The 14115-nt window shown below is 36.3% G+C and overlaps 1 protein-coding gene across 5 annotated transcripts in view; it reads left to right on the forward strand.

Annotated features, from left to right (window-relative positions):
- Positions 1 to 7951, forward strand: part of LOC126198501 (NADH-cytochrome b5 reductase 2) — a 51264-nt gene extending 43313 nt beyond the window's left edge. For all 5 annotated transcript variants that reach the window (XM_049934879.1, XM_049934877.1, XM_049934880.1 and 2 more), the window contains 2 exons: positions 1610 to 1804; positions 5246 to 7951. In XM_049934879.1, the coding sequence (XP_049790836.1) occupies positions 1610 to 1804; positions 5246 to 5418 (368 nt within the window). In that variant the 3' untranslated portion in view covers positions 5419 to 7951. The remainder of the gene's footprint in view (positions 1 to 1609; positions 1805 to 5245) is intronic.
- Positions 7952 to 14115: the final 6164 nt, after the last annotated feature.

Below are 14115 nucleotides of genomic sequence, written 5' to 3' on the forward strand. Positions count from 1 at the left end.
CAAACGTAGCCAGTTACAGTGGAAGACAGGCAGCGACACAGGTGTCGCTCCGTAGGACACTTCCGTAACTACACCTGTGGTTGTGTTTATACTATGGCCTTGTGACCATAAACCAAAAGTCAACAATAAAGCAAAAAGGTTGTGATATGAAGATGGGAATGATTTCCTGCGTTGGTGTGGTAGACATGCATGTTTTATGACAAGGTAGTAGCAAAATTCTTCGTTAATTGGCGACAAAGTCGACATTGTTTTTTAAATTTGGTGAAGTACAGTAACGCTTGTATGCAGTATTTTAAGGAAGCTTTGTCCTCTTATTTAGATTAGTACTGTTAACTCCCTTTCCACCAATGTTAGTTTTAATGACTTGATTGAAACAGGCTAGCAGCTACTGTGAGCTGATAAAACGGAGTTCCTAGACCATCAGTTAGACTGCAAACTAAACTGGGAACATCATGTACTTCAGACTGTGAAGAGATTGAGCTTAACTGTTTATGTATTAGGGGTGCTCTCTTGCATTGAAGATCAGTCACAAAGGTAGCATATTTTTATGTTTACTCCAGCATTTCACATGGAATTTCATTCTGGGGAACCTCTTCTGTTGCTCAGAAAGAGGGATTAGAATCATTTGTAGAGAAAATTTAAGATCCACTAGTCTCGAACTGTTTAGCTAGCTGGGAATTCTGATTATGGCATCTACATAAATTTTTCTGTCATGTGCTTTGTCATGAAGAATCCCAAGCTCTCTTAAAACAACTCAGAACTCAACATGCATGACACTACAAAAATGGGATACACACTACCAATCAAAAAGATCTATCCATGGTGTAGAGATGTGCTAAGTATGCTGGAAAAAATTTCAAATTTCTTCCCCCTAAGCTAAGAAACTTGATGAGTAATTAATCCATTTTCAAAACTAAATTACTCCATTTCCTCCTGCATTGAGGAATTTGTGAATGAGAGCTTTCCATAGAATGTTTCATGATTGTAAAATAATAATACAACTATTTTATTTAGATAAGGTTATTTTCATTCTGTTGCTGTATATTATATTGTGACTGTATTATTATTATTATTATTATTATTATTATTATTATGATCTTTTACTGTAGTTTCTGTTCGGTAACTACTGGTAGTAGGTTGAAATTGAATATACATGTAATCATAATCTTGACATATTCCAGATCCAGGGCGACCCCATCACTGTATGTATCCATTTGTGTTTGCAAATAAATAAATAAATAAATAACAAAATAAAAATAAACTGTACACTTATTTACAGTGATGGATCTCAGAAAGAGGAGAATGTAATTTTCTCAGCAGTTCTCTCTGATAGCCTTTAGAATTTTGCTTCTGAGTGAATTCACTGAGAATTACACTTCAGTATCTGCCCTGCTTTGTGACTCAGTGCAGAAATTTTCGTTGTATTGTGCCGCAATCCAAATAACAACCACAATAGTTCTATGCTATTTTTAGCTTCAAAATGAAATTAATTTTTATTTCCTTTTGTAGAAGATATATTTAAGTGTAATATTTTAAAACAGTTACACAGGAGTAGATACAGCATACATAATTTGTATGTGTCGGTTATACACTAGTCCTTTCTTCGCAGGTGGTACTGGAATTACACCAATGCTGCAGTTGATCCGGCACATAACTCGCACTCCTGAAGACACAACTCAGCTTGCCTTGTTGTTTGCAAATCAGTCAGAGGAAGATATCCTTCTTCGTGAGGAATTAGAAGAGGTGTCAAGGGCACATCCAGAGCAGTTCAAGTTATGGTACACTATAGATAGGCCTTCCGAAGGTGAGTTTATCATCTGCCTGCGTGCCTGCCTGCCAGTGTATCTCACTGAAGTGAATATTTTCAAGCAGTGTGTGAGATAGTGTGGCACAAGAGTGCTATATGTAATTGTCATTAGGTGATTGTGGTTATTTCTTTGGTACAGAAATAGGTATAAATGTTTGGAGGTGGCAGAATTGGATTATTTTAATGCCAAAAGTATCAAAATTTAGGCTGAAGGTTCAGTGACTGTAACTGCGTGCGTGTAAATCAGTTATATTAACTTGTCTCTAATCTTTTGAAAACAGTTACTTGTTCACCACTGTTTGAGAAGATCCAGACTACAATTCTTTTAGAGAACACACTAATCACTATTTAATAGTGTGCTTCTCAAAGACTCCAGAAGCTTGTAAGGAAGACATCTGCACTCGGTATCTTTCTCTGTCTTGGCAAAAGCCTTAATCAGTTTGTCACAAACATTACTATATCTGCACTTTTTCGCAAGTATTTTATGTACAGTGGATCATAGAATTGCTCCCTCATCTGCTCTTAACCTGACTCTCAGGTGTAGATGAATTCAAATCTGTTACCTTGATCATATTCTGCTGAATGAAACTGATGCCACCCCCATGTGTAATCCCCATCAACACCATATAGTCCTTATGTGAATTTTTTGGCGCCATATTATTTGCCCTTTCCATAAATAACATTTCTAATGAATATTTCATGTAGGCTTTCATTTGTAGTTGATGTGTTGAATTTAACTTAAATTTATTGTTCATTTCTCGTAAACGTTTCGTTGGGGTCTTCCACTCCAGGTTTCTACACATACATATTCCCAATAACTTAACACAAAACAGTCTTCTGCTTGTAATTAACTGTTTGAACAGATTATCTCTCTTACATTCTAAGAGATACTGAAATGTGTGCACCAAGTGGTCTAAAACTTTACAGTTCCTTCACATTAATAATTTCTTCAAGAGAACTAGTACTATTTTTTTATTGGGTAGAATGCGTGTCTCATGATTGCATACACAGGACTAGGAATATCTGAAACAACATAGGACCCTGGATAGAAACCTCTGGATTGCCATGCCTGGATTCTAAAATTGACAATTCCCATTGCTATTTTGGTCGAGAATGATCTGTCGAACATTTCTTACTGGCATACAGAAGATTAAAAACCCAAATATGATGTATCAACGATTTCATAATATTTTAACTTTTGAATGGTGATTTCATGGTTCATACAGTTGAAATCCTTAACACAGTCTCAGTAGTAAGAAGTTCAAATTTATCAGTGGTAATATATTGTGTGGACTGTTCATAAAGTCTTTCTCAAAATCCAAACTTCTTTTCACTGAGAATTTTTTTCTGTGATAAATACAGTGTGTACATAATGTCAAGGGACACTTTGTTACTTATTGTGCAAGAACCAAACATTATACAGATATCACACATGTCATTTTGAAGAGAAATCCTGAAAGTAGTGTGTTTTTTTTTTTCCTTCCGTGTTTACTGTCACAGCATAGTTTAGTAATTTACCGATAACCAGCACTAGTTGCAAATATGGCGAGTTCAGGTGCGGAGCGAGCTGTTTCATGGAATGGCCTCCCTGATCACCAGATCTCACTCCATGTGAATTTTTTCTGTGGGGTCACATTAAAGATCTGATGTATGTACCGCCTCTACCATGTGATGTAGCAGAGCTCCGGTGGAGAATACGGGAAGAAGCTGCTACTGTCGATGATGCCATGCTGAGATGGGTATGGCAAGAATTCAATTCTTGTATTGATGTCTACCAGGTCACTCATGCTCCACATATTGAATGTTTGTTAAAAAAAACCACACTTAGTTTCTCTTCAAAATGCAATATGTATGACATCTGTACAATGTTTAGTTCTTGTGCAAGTTTTCCCAGAATTTATGAACACCCTGTATTTAAAAAGTCTATGCTACATTACTTTTCAAACAGTTTAAAAGCTTAGTAATGAAATGGGATTATACTGCTCTTGTGAAGTTGTTCCACAGCAGAGTTTAATCTGTCTGAAAACTATCACTACAAAAAGATTCAGTAAATAAGTCACTATTTCTTTTACATGTGATTCTATTGCAAGCAATAGAAAATTGATTTTGATGATAGTTGTCAATACTAACCTTCTTTTGGAAGATGTAAGATACAACTAAATTTTATTCAAATTTATTGGGGACAGTCTTATCATAAACTTTAGATTACTCAATAAGAAAGTGTTGAAGTTGAAATCTGATACAGTGAAAGTAAATTAAGGGGTTAAAAACTGGGAAATATCTGTAATGAGCCCATTATTTACCTTTAAAGTACTTTTCTTTGTTTTTTCTTTTTTCCCCCTGCATATTATTGTCAATAATTATCTGGCAGATTTGAGAAACATTGATGACTTAAAACACGGGTTCCCAAACATTTCATTTGATGGAACACTTTCAGAACCCTAGTACTTTGATTGAACATCGTATTTATTTTAAAGGTTAATACAATTTTTTTAAAATATGAAAAAGTTGTTTACTCGGTACTTACTTCAACTTTGAGTCGTAACTAATAACACAGAAATCATAATACAATTTAAAAAAATAGCATTGTCAGAATGTTGGAGGAAAAAAAAACTGTTATTAATAGATTTTTTGCAAAACTACTTACTGACTTCCCATACAATACAGTTTGGGAAACCTTGGGTCAAAACAATGTGCCAAACTGTGTCTTGAACCCAAAACTAGCTTTTCACACTCTGTTAATGCATTTGGGACAAGAAAAAGTTCAACTTTACCAATGACTCATATAATCAACAACAGATACTCATAGAATGTGTGTGTTTTATCTAAGTGATGAGTCTAATGCTGTCATTAAATTCATCTCCCACTGTTCTGATTCTACAGTAGCTGCTAATTTTCTACATTGTGGGATAACCACTGTGGAATTTGGAGGAATGGAGAGCATATAATTGAAAGTTGGGGAGAGTCCACGAATTGTGCTTAGGTGGTCCAGTTGTAGTACTGCATGTAAAAGGCAGATATGTGGGTTGAAGTTTTCTGGCACACAGTTTTAGTGAGTCACGTTTAACGGACACAGTTTAAGCTTGTCTTCATGTAACAAACCACCATTTCCACTGAAAATCTCCATTCAGTGCATATTCAATTTTTTTACAGTTGAAATTAGATATTACTTCAACAGCGGGACTTGCGTGTTGAAGAGCGATCTTGGCACTGTTACTTATATCTTTACTTTTGTATTGTTAATTATAATGTTTCAAAGCACTTGATGCAGTTTGCTGTGTACAAGACCAACTGTGTTTTCTTGTTGTTTGTATGGAACTTTCCAAGATGTGGGGATTCCTTTAATGTAGCATTTTACAATTTGTAGCGCGCACAAATTTTATTTTGTAAACATATTATAACTGAAATTCTTGACATTCTGGTTTTTAATTTTTTTAGGTTGGAAGTACAGCACTGGATTTGTATCAGCAGAAATGATAAAGGAACATCTTTTCCCACCAGCTTCAGACACCTTGGTGTTAATGTGTGGACCCCCTCCTATGATCAATTTTGCTTGTGTGCCAAATCTTGATAAACTAGGATATGATCCTAAATTGAGATTTGCCTACTAAGTAAATTTACAGTAGGGTAATGTGTTTTTGGAACCCGAATTTGTTAGGTAAACATCTTCATATGAATGGAATTATAATAATAGTTTTATAGTGAGATTGTTTAGCAAGATTGTGGGTAAGGCAGTTTATGCTGCCACCTATAATAGTGTAGTTCGTTTTGTATAAGAGTATATCATCATGTCATATCACATGTGATCATTTTTTTGTGTGTTTGCCAATGTGTTTAATGCCTAGAAAGTTGGTGCTTAAAAATCCAAAGTCACAAGGTTGATAAATGTATCTTTACCATTCCCTGGAGTGCTCTTCAACTCAGGATATACATATTCCAGCACTGTGTGATATGATTTTTATATAGATATAAAGTAAATGATGGCATTCATCCCATATTAGACATAGGGATTTGCATTTACTTAGGATTAGGAAATGTGTTGGATGACTCTTAGTGAGACAGCTTGTATGTTGGCTTGTAATATGCTGTTAGGTACACTTCGGTGTGAGATGTAAAGACATTGTCTTTGTCTTGTATGCTTTATAGTGATTAGTTCACCATTACATGTTGTTCATAATAAATGTTTCTGACCAAAAAGTTTGCTGCCAATGTCATATAATCGAATGTTGTTATGGATTTGTGTGAAAGCAGATTTTGCTCCTTGCATTTCTCGGATAGACGTTAAACAAGTTAAAGATAAATTACATGATTTAGTGACATAGCTGTACATATTAATCATCTTCAAAATGTTTTGCTTTGGTGTAGATGCTTTGGATTAACGATCTTGGTTCTTGCTGCCAACAAATAAATATATCATATTTTTAGATATATAATAAACATTTGCTATACCCAGGAAAATCGTACAGCTTTCTGTAAAGCGTTCAAACTTTACTTTAAAAAAGGTATGTGATCTTAGGGTAGTTTATTACCCAGTAGAATCAGATTTGCCAATTTGTGTTCTTATGGCAGTGCTAGTGAAGACAGTATAAATTTATATCACCTAAGTAAAAAAGCAGCACAATAGTTAGGAGTGTTCTGAAAAAGCTTTCGATCTGTTGATGTACAGTTAGTACTAGAATATACTTGAATTGTCATTAACAACTGATGTGAATCTAGAACAGTCAATGATGCAACATTTATTGGCTGCTGTTTTAGCAGTTATGGCATTAGAAAATTAAATATACATGATATGTCTAACTTTAGAGACCACCAATCCAGGTCACTAAATACATTGAACACTTAGAACAATAAGAGAGACCTGCTCTCTTAAGAGATTTTGACAGTATTATTCAAGTAACAGGCTTTCACCTTTTCATTTTAATGTGATTAGATTGAAAACAAGTAATTATTTTAGGTTATTCTTGTAATTAATGTAAATCGAAACATGCACAATAGTTTTTGAAACAGTAAAATAGTTATGAATTCTTCTTGTGAAACTTTATTTGCCATTGTTTGTGTAAGACAGCATTATTTCATTAAAATCTGTTGGTTCAGATTATTTGGCATTTCTCTCATGAATGCCACACAACTGATTGTTCTGAAATGTACAGATGGATGTTACTTGACACAGTGTGTGAGGCAAACTGGTAAGTTTGTACTTGTATATGGTATGTTCATTTTATAAGGATACATTTTTATATTCATAATTATATATCAATGCTTCTTTCTTGCACATGTTTCACTTGCACATGTTTTTGTAACTAGATTACATTATGTCTTTTATTTACGCATTGAGTGTGCAGAACAACATTGAAATACACACATTTCAGTTGCATTCTGTTTGTTTACTGCTTCTTGCAGACTTCTTCCATATGTCGTCACTACCAGTCTTTCACAAATTTACAAAGATATAAGTTTCATTATGAATGCTAGCAGCTATACAGCATTAAGACTGGTGCAGAATAATACAAATTTTGGCTGTAGGAAACAATTTTTAGTACAAGAAGGAAAATAATGTTGTTACAGCCACCAACAGGGTATTTAAATGTTTTCTGACAGGTGCTTGAATAATTAAAGTTCTATGCTAAAATCCCCCCCCCCCCCTCTCTCCCCTCTTTATCAGATTCACAGGACATATCATTCCCGAGATCTTAAAAGCATTTTTTACACATTTCATGTAACTTGACTCCTTTCATGAACATGTAAATTTCTATGAAACATCAGCAGACTCATTATGCAAGTATTGTTATAAAATTGTGTGAAATGTCAGCAAAGAAAAATCTCAAAAAATAATTTGCAAATGTGTATTATGTTTAGAGTTCCTTTGCTTGTGATATGATAAATAAATTAATTAAATAATTCTTTGTTTGGCATTGTCCACATGATTGAACTAAAAAATGTATTTGGAGTAGTTTGTACGGCAAAGTTACTGAAGATTTTTGGTGTACAAACTTCACAGACAGCACACTTATTTAAATCTCATTTACAGTGTTAAAGTACACCGCAGAAGGTTTCTATTATGTCCAGCATCATTAATCTTATAAGTTCAGTTTTGTGCAACAGTAGTGTTCTTAAAAATAAAATCATGTATGTAATTTCATGGCACTTCTGTTTTCCTTGTTTAATTCTGATCTGTATTTAAAAGTAATGCTTCACTTTGGCTGGCATTTATTTTTGTGTAGATAGATATTTATATGGATTTATTATTTTTGGAGACAGAGTGCAAATAAATTTTAAAGAAATTATGTATCACGAGTGGAAGTACAGAATTGGCTATGTTTATTCTAGTAATTCAATATTAATCACTTTCTCCTTAATTGAAGCAATTACTGGCAGTGCAAAAAACGGCCTAACCTCAACATCAAGAGTAGAAGTTTCCCTCCAACTCCAAATTATTCTATACAGTCCACATATTGTTTGGTAAAAAGTTACACCAGTTTAAGCATCGGGTTTGGAGGAGGAGAAAAGGGGGGGGGGGGGAGGAGGAGAAGTTGAGGACATTAGTTTTTATCAGTTTTTCTTAAAACTTTCGAAAACTATGCAGTTTAATGTGAAAAGTACCATATACATTAATAATCTACATTAAATTGTGAACAAAAATGGTCCTGGTCATAAACTTGCTAAAGTGAACAGTTTAAAGATTTTAAACATGACTGAAACAGCAACTGTTGAAAATCTTCACAGTAAATAACAGCCTAACAGTTGCAGGATAAAGATTTATTGAAAGCCTTGACCACAGTTTCGGTATATTTAAATATACCTACATCAGAAGCAAAATACACCTGAACAGGAGGACACCGTCATTAGCAAAAACTTAGGACCATAGCAGAGAAAGAAAAAACACTTATAGCTTAAGTAACCATAAAATTACCAAAGTATTACAAGCACAAAACTTTTAGTCACTAACGAAAATCACATCCTGCAGTGGAGATACATATAACAATCGTGCCAAAGGCGTCGTCAGTAATTAAAACATCATCTCCATTTATACAACGTAATTATGAACAGAAGGTCGATGCGAACACAACATAGCAATAGTACCTCGCCTGTGAACTAGCGTGAAGAGGGTGTGGAAGCCCTAGGGCAGAAAGTTTCACCGAGAGAGGACACTTGTGGTATGTGCGAGACACTCGCGTACATTAAAACCCGTGGATACTTACCTGTGTCCTAGTGTCAAGCAGATTAAGCTTGCGCTACGGAACACATCTAACGAGAGAGGTCACTAGTGTTATGCGCGAGAATCTCTCGTAACTTAGATACATATTAGCGAAAGCAACCAAAATGTTACAGTAAAACGAAACCATCTGTTGTCATGAATAAACATAACAATCATTTAACCACACGTACTCATCGAAAGCCTCGAATAACAAACATCAAAATACATAAAATCCCAACAAGACAGGAAAGGTGCATCTCACCAGCATCAACAGCCAAGGAAACTAACTTCTGGTCAGCCAGACTGTATTACATTACAGCAGGGAGGGGTTTGAAAGTATCCAAAAAAATTTTGTTTCTAAGCTGCACCTGTTTACTAAGAATAAAACCATATTTTTGAGACAGATGCTTGAAAATCTCTAATTCCTTGAGCAGGTCCAGTTTGTAACCCTTACTTCGTGTAGGAATTCTACGTCATCCAGTTTACGTGGCATATGCTGTAAGAGCCATAGATGGTCAGCAAATGTGGAATTATACATGTTTTCCCCATTTTTACCTAGCGTGTGTTCTTTATATATTACTTCAATGGGTCTACCTATCTGTCCAATGTAATAGTTTGGGCAGTTGTTACAAGTAATTTTGTCGCTATTTTGTCGAAAGACGACATGTTGAGAAACGTGGCTGTTGTACTTAAGGTTTATAATTTAGCTGTTTTTTATATAAATTATAAACCTTAAGTAATTTTGTAAACTCCGGATTTAGTGCCAAGTTCTTCCCACGCCCCATTAGTACGAATCACTCTTTGTTTCAAACTATTATTTACGGAAAAGGCAACTCTGTAACCGTATTGCTTCTGTAGAAGTCTCCTTATCTTGTATGATACGTTCCCCAAAAATGGAATAGAAATAAAGTTATTACCCTCACACAGCCTCACAAGCTTCATCTGCTTGACACTAGGACACAGGTAAGTTGGTTTCATGTTTTCTATTGTATGAAGGTGTTTTTAAATGGTTTTGATGTTTTATTTATTAAGACAGAAGGTTTGAATTAGCACAACTTTTAAAAATTTTGATGCGCATCGGTATGTATCCATGGGTTTTAATGTGCGCCAGTGTCTCGCGCATACCACAAGTGTCCTCTCTCTGTGAAACTGTCTGCCCTAGGGCTTCCACACCCTCTTCACGTTAGTTCACAGGCGAGGTACTATTGCCATGTCGTGTTCGCATCGACTTTCTGTTCATAATTAAGTTGTATAAATGGAGATGATGTTTTTAACTACTGAGAAAACAGTTTTAATAAGAAGTAATGTTGTACAATCGCATTGTAGTCCAAAAGAGGCTAAGGGGCACCACAAAGGGTTAGAAGCGTAAAGATAGTGGCCGCCAGTACAAAGCTGTGCGTAAGCGGTTGGTTAAACTGCTGCACCCTGCACGTGCCACTCACCCCTCCCCCTCGCACTCTCTCTCATTCCCTCAGTCATATTCGGAGATCCATTGAATACATTTGAGAGTGTTACTTCTAATGAAGTTCTGCGGTCATATTTTTTATTGTTCATCTTTAGAATACTGTGCGAACTATGTGATAATCACTTGAAAGTGTGTGAATTATGGTGGAGTGTGTTGAAGGACAGTGGTGGTGAAATAATTACTTTGACTAGAAAGGTGGTGGACAAAATAATTCAGTGCAGTGAAATTCATAAAGGTGGTGTTAAAGAGAAGTCCCTGCAGAGTCACTTGCTTCAAGTACATAGTTTTGATATATCCAAAGCCACCTCAACAAGAAAAGGGACCTGCAGTAAAGATTCCCCGTGAATCATTTGATTTGAAAATCTTATGTTTTTGTTATGGCCGCAAGTGTGTAGATCTAAATGCAGGAACCCAGCTCAAGAAAAGAATAGTTTAGTACAAAAGCTTGAACTGATTGAAAGCATCTGAATGGAACCAAATAACAGGCACAACATGTGGGGAGATAAGGTAAGTGTGAGGCTCTCTCAGGTTATAGAGCTTGTCAGTTCTGATGGGAGATACCACTGGCATTGCCACCAGACATTTCAAAAGCCAATATCATAACTGCCCAGAAAAGGAGCAAAACAACCCAAAGGTGGGCAAGTGCTGATGCCAAAAGAGAAGACACTTTTGAAGAGCTGTGTGATTATTTGGAGGAAAATGCTGAATGTTGGTACACATTTGAAGAATTACAAAATATATTCCTTCAACTGGATCCCAAAGTTGAGTTGAGTCATATACTGACATACATTTGAAAAGAAAAACTTTTCCAGCTCTATGGTGATAGCTTGAATTGTACAAAAAAAAAAAAAAAAAAATGGTTCAAATGGCTCTGAGCACTATGGGACTCAACTGCTGAGGTCATTAGTCCCCTAGAACTTAGAACTAGTTAAACCTAACTAACCTAAGGACATCACAAACATCCATGCCCGAGGCAGGATTCGAACCTGCGACCGTAGCGGTCTTGCGGCTGAATTTTACAGTTTCACCAGGAAAAGGAGTGATTTGTTTTCTGGTGCAACTGCTAATATTTTATCAGACAACTGGTATAGAAATTGGGACACTGAGAATGAAGCTCAGGAAGAACAGAGAGATCAAAACGGCTGTAGCTATTATTCGACGTTAAAGTCCAAAAGCTATGATTATTCTCGGTTTCTGACAACTGAAGAAATTTGTAAGGAACGAACTTGACTTGTGCATGAAGTGCTCAATGTCTTGAGAACTGAAATTATACAGCCTACTTTAAAAGAAAACACCCGAGAAAATTCAAAGGACGAAACGAATTACTGAAAAAAAAAAAAAAAAAAAAAAAAAACTTCAATATGTCACAGTGTAATAAGCACTGCATATCAAAGATCACTTTTGTCCCTTGTCAACTTGAAAAGGGTGTTTCATTCCACAGAAAATTTGGTTCAAGGGTCTTGATTGATATCCTGTGCCATTTGGGTGTTTGTGTACCTTACAAGGAAGTTTTATAATATGAGAGATCCCACAAGAGAGTACAAGAATTGATAATGGATACGTGCAATTTGTTTTAGATTATGCAGACTACAATGTCCACTCTGTGGATGGCCATAACACATTTTATGTCATGAGTAGAATTGCTTGCATAACACACAAAACCACTCTTCACATAGAGGACAATGTACCTCAAAAGAATGTTTCTGCTTGTGCTGTTGGAAAATGAGGCCTGTTTGATAAACAAACTTACGAAAGCCCCAAGTACATCTGGCGATTCCAAAATAGTTGTTATAAAAACGGGTTCCCCGAAAATAAAACCACTATCATATGGACATGGCCGAATGCTTAATTTGTTTTAGTTGAGTGGTACCTGGTTGGAAGGCCCAGAATAATGTAAACCTGGTTGGAGTGGCTGCATGGGAATGTATGTGATGTTGTTGTTGTTGTTGTTGTTGTTGTGGTCTTCAGTCCTGAGACTGGTTTGATGCAGCTCTCCATGCTACTCTATCCTGTGCAAGCTTCTTCATCTCCCAGTACCTACTGCAACCTACATCCTTCTGAATCTGCTTGGTGTATTCATCTCTTGGCCTCCCTCTACGATTTTTACCCTCCACGCTGCCCTCCAGTACTAAGTTGGTGATCCCTTGCTGCCTCAGAACATGTCCTACCAACCGATCCCTTCTTCTAGTCAATTTGTGCCACACACTTCTCTTCTCCCCAATCCTATTCAATACCTCCTCATTAGTTACGTGATCTACCCACCTTATCTTCAGCATTCTTCTGTAGCACCACATTTCGAAAGCTTCTATTCTCTTCTTGTCCAAACTAGTTATCGTCCATGTTTCACTTCCATACATGGCTACACTCCATACAAATACTTTCAGAAACGACTTCCTGACACTTAAATCAATACCCGATGTTAACAAATTTCTCTTCTTCAGAAACGCTTTCCTTGCCATTGCCAGTGTACATTTTATATCCTCTCTACTTCGACCATCATCAGTTATTTTACTCCCTAAATAGCAAAACTCCTTTACTACTTTAAGTGTCTCATTTCCTAATCTAATTCCCTCAGCATCACCCGAATGAATTTGACTACATTCCATTATCATCGTTTTGCTTTTGTTGATGTTCATCTTATATCCTCCTTTCAAGACACTGTCCATTCCGTTCAACTGCTCTTCCAAGTCCTTTGCTGTCTCTGACAGAATTACAATGTCATCGGCGAACCTCAAAGTTTTTACTACTTCTCCATGAATTTTAATACCTACTCCGAATTTTTCTTTTGTTTCCTTTACTGCTTGCTCAATATACAGATTGAATAACATTGGGGAGAGGCTACAACCCTGTCTCACTCCTTTCCCAACCACTGCTTCCCTTTCATGCCCCTCGACTCTTTATAACTGCCATCTGGTTTCTGTAGAAATTGTAAATAGCCTTTCGCTCCCTGTATTTTACCCCTGCCACCTTCAGAATTTGAAAGAGAGTATTCCAGTCAACATTGTCAAAAGCTTTCTCTATGTCTACAAATGCTAGAAACGTAGGTTTGCCTTTTCTTAATCTTTCTTCTAAGATAAGTCGTAAGGTTAGTATTGCCTCACGTGTTCCAACATTTCTACGGAACCCAAACTGATCTTCCCCGAGGTCCGCTTCTACCAGTTTTTCCATTCGTCTGTAAAGAATTCGCATTAGTATTTTGCAGCTGTGACTTATTAAACTGATAGTTCGGTAATTTTCACATCTGTCAACACCTGCTTTCTTTGGGATTGGAATTATTATATTCTTCTTGAAGTCTGAGGGTATTTCGCCTGTCTCATACATCTTGCTCACCAGATGGTAGAGTTTTGTCATGACTGGCTCTCCCAAGGCCATCAGTAGTTCTAATGGAATGTTGTCTACTCCCGGGGCCTTGTTTTGACACAGGTCTTTCAGTGCTCTGTCAAACTCTTCACGCAGCATCTTATCTCCCATTTCGTCTTCATCTACATCCTCTTCCACTTCCATAATATTGTCCTCAAGTACATCGCCCTTGTATAAACCCTCTATATACTCCTTCCACCTTTCTGCCTTCCCTTCTTTGCTTAGAACTGGGTTGCCATCTGAGCTCTTGATGTTCATACAAGTGGTTCTCTTATCTCCAAAGGTCTC

Source organism: Schistocerca nitens, chromosome 8 (assembly GCF_023898315.1).
Source record: "Schistocerca nitens isolate TAMUIC-IGC-003100 chromosome 8, iqSchNite1.1, whole genome shotgun sequence".
NCBI classification, from domain to species: Eukaryota; Metazoa; Arthropoda; class Insecta; order Orthoptera; family Acrididae; genus Schistocerca; species Schistocerca nitens.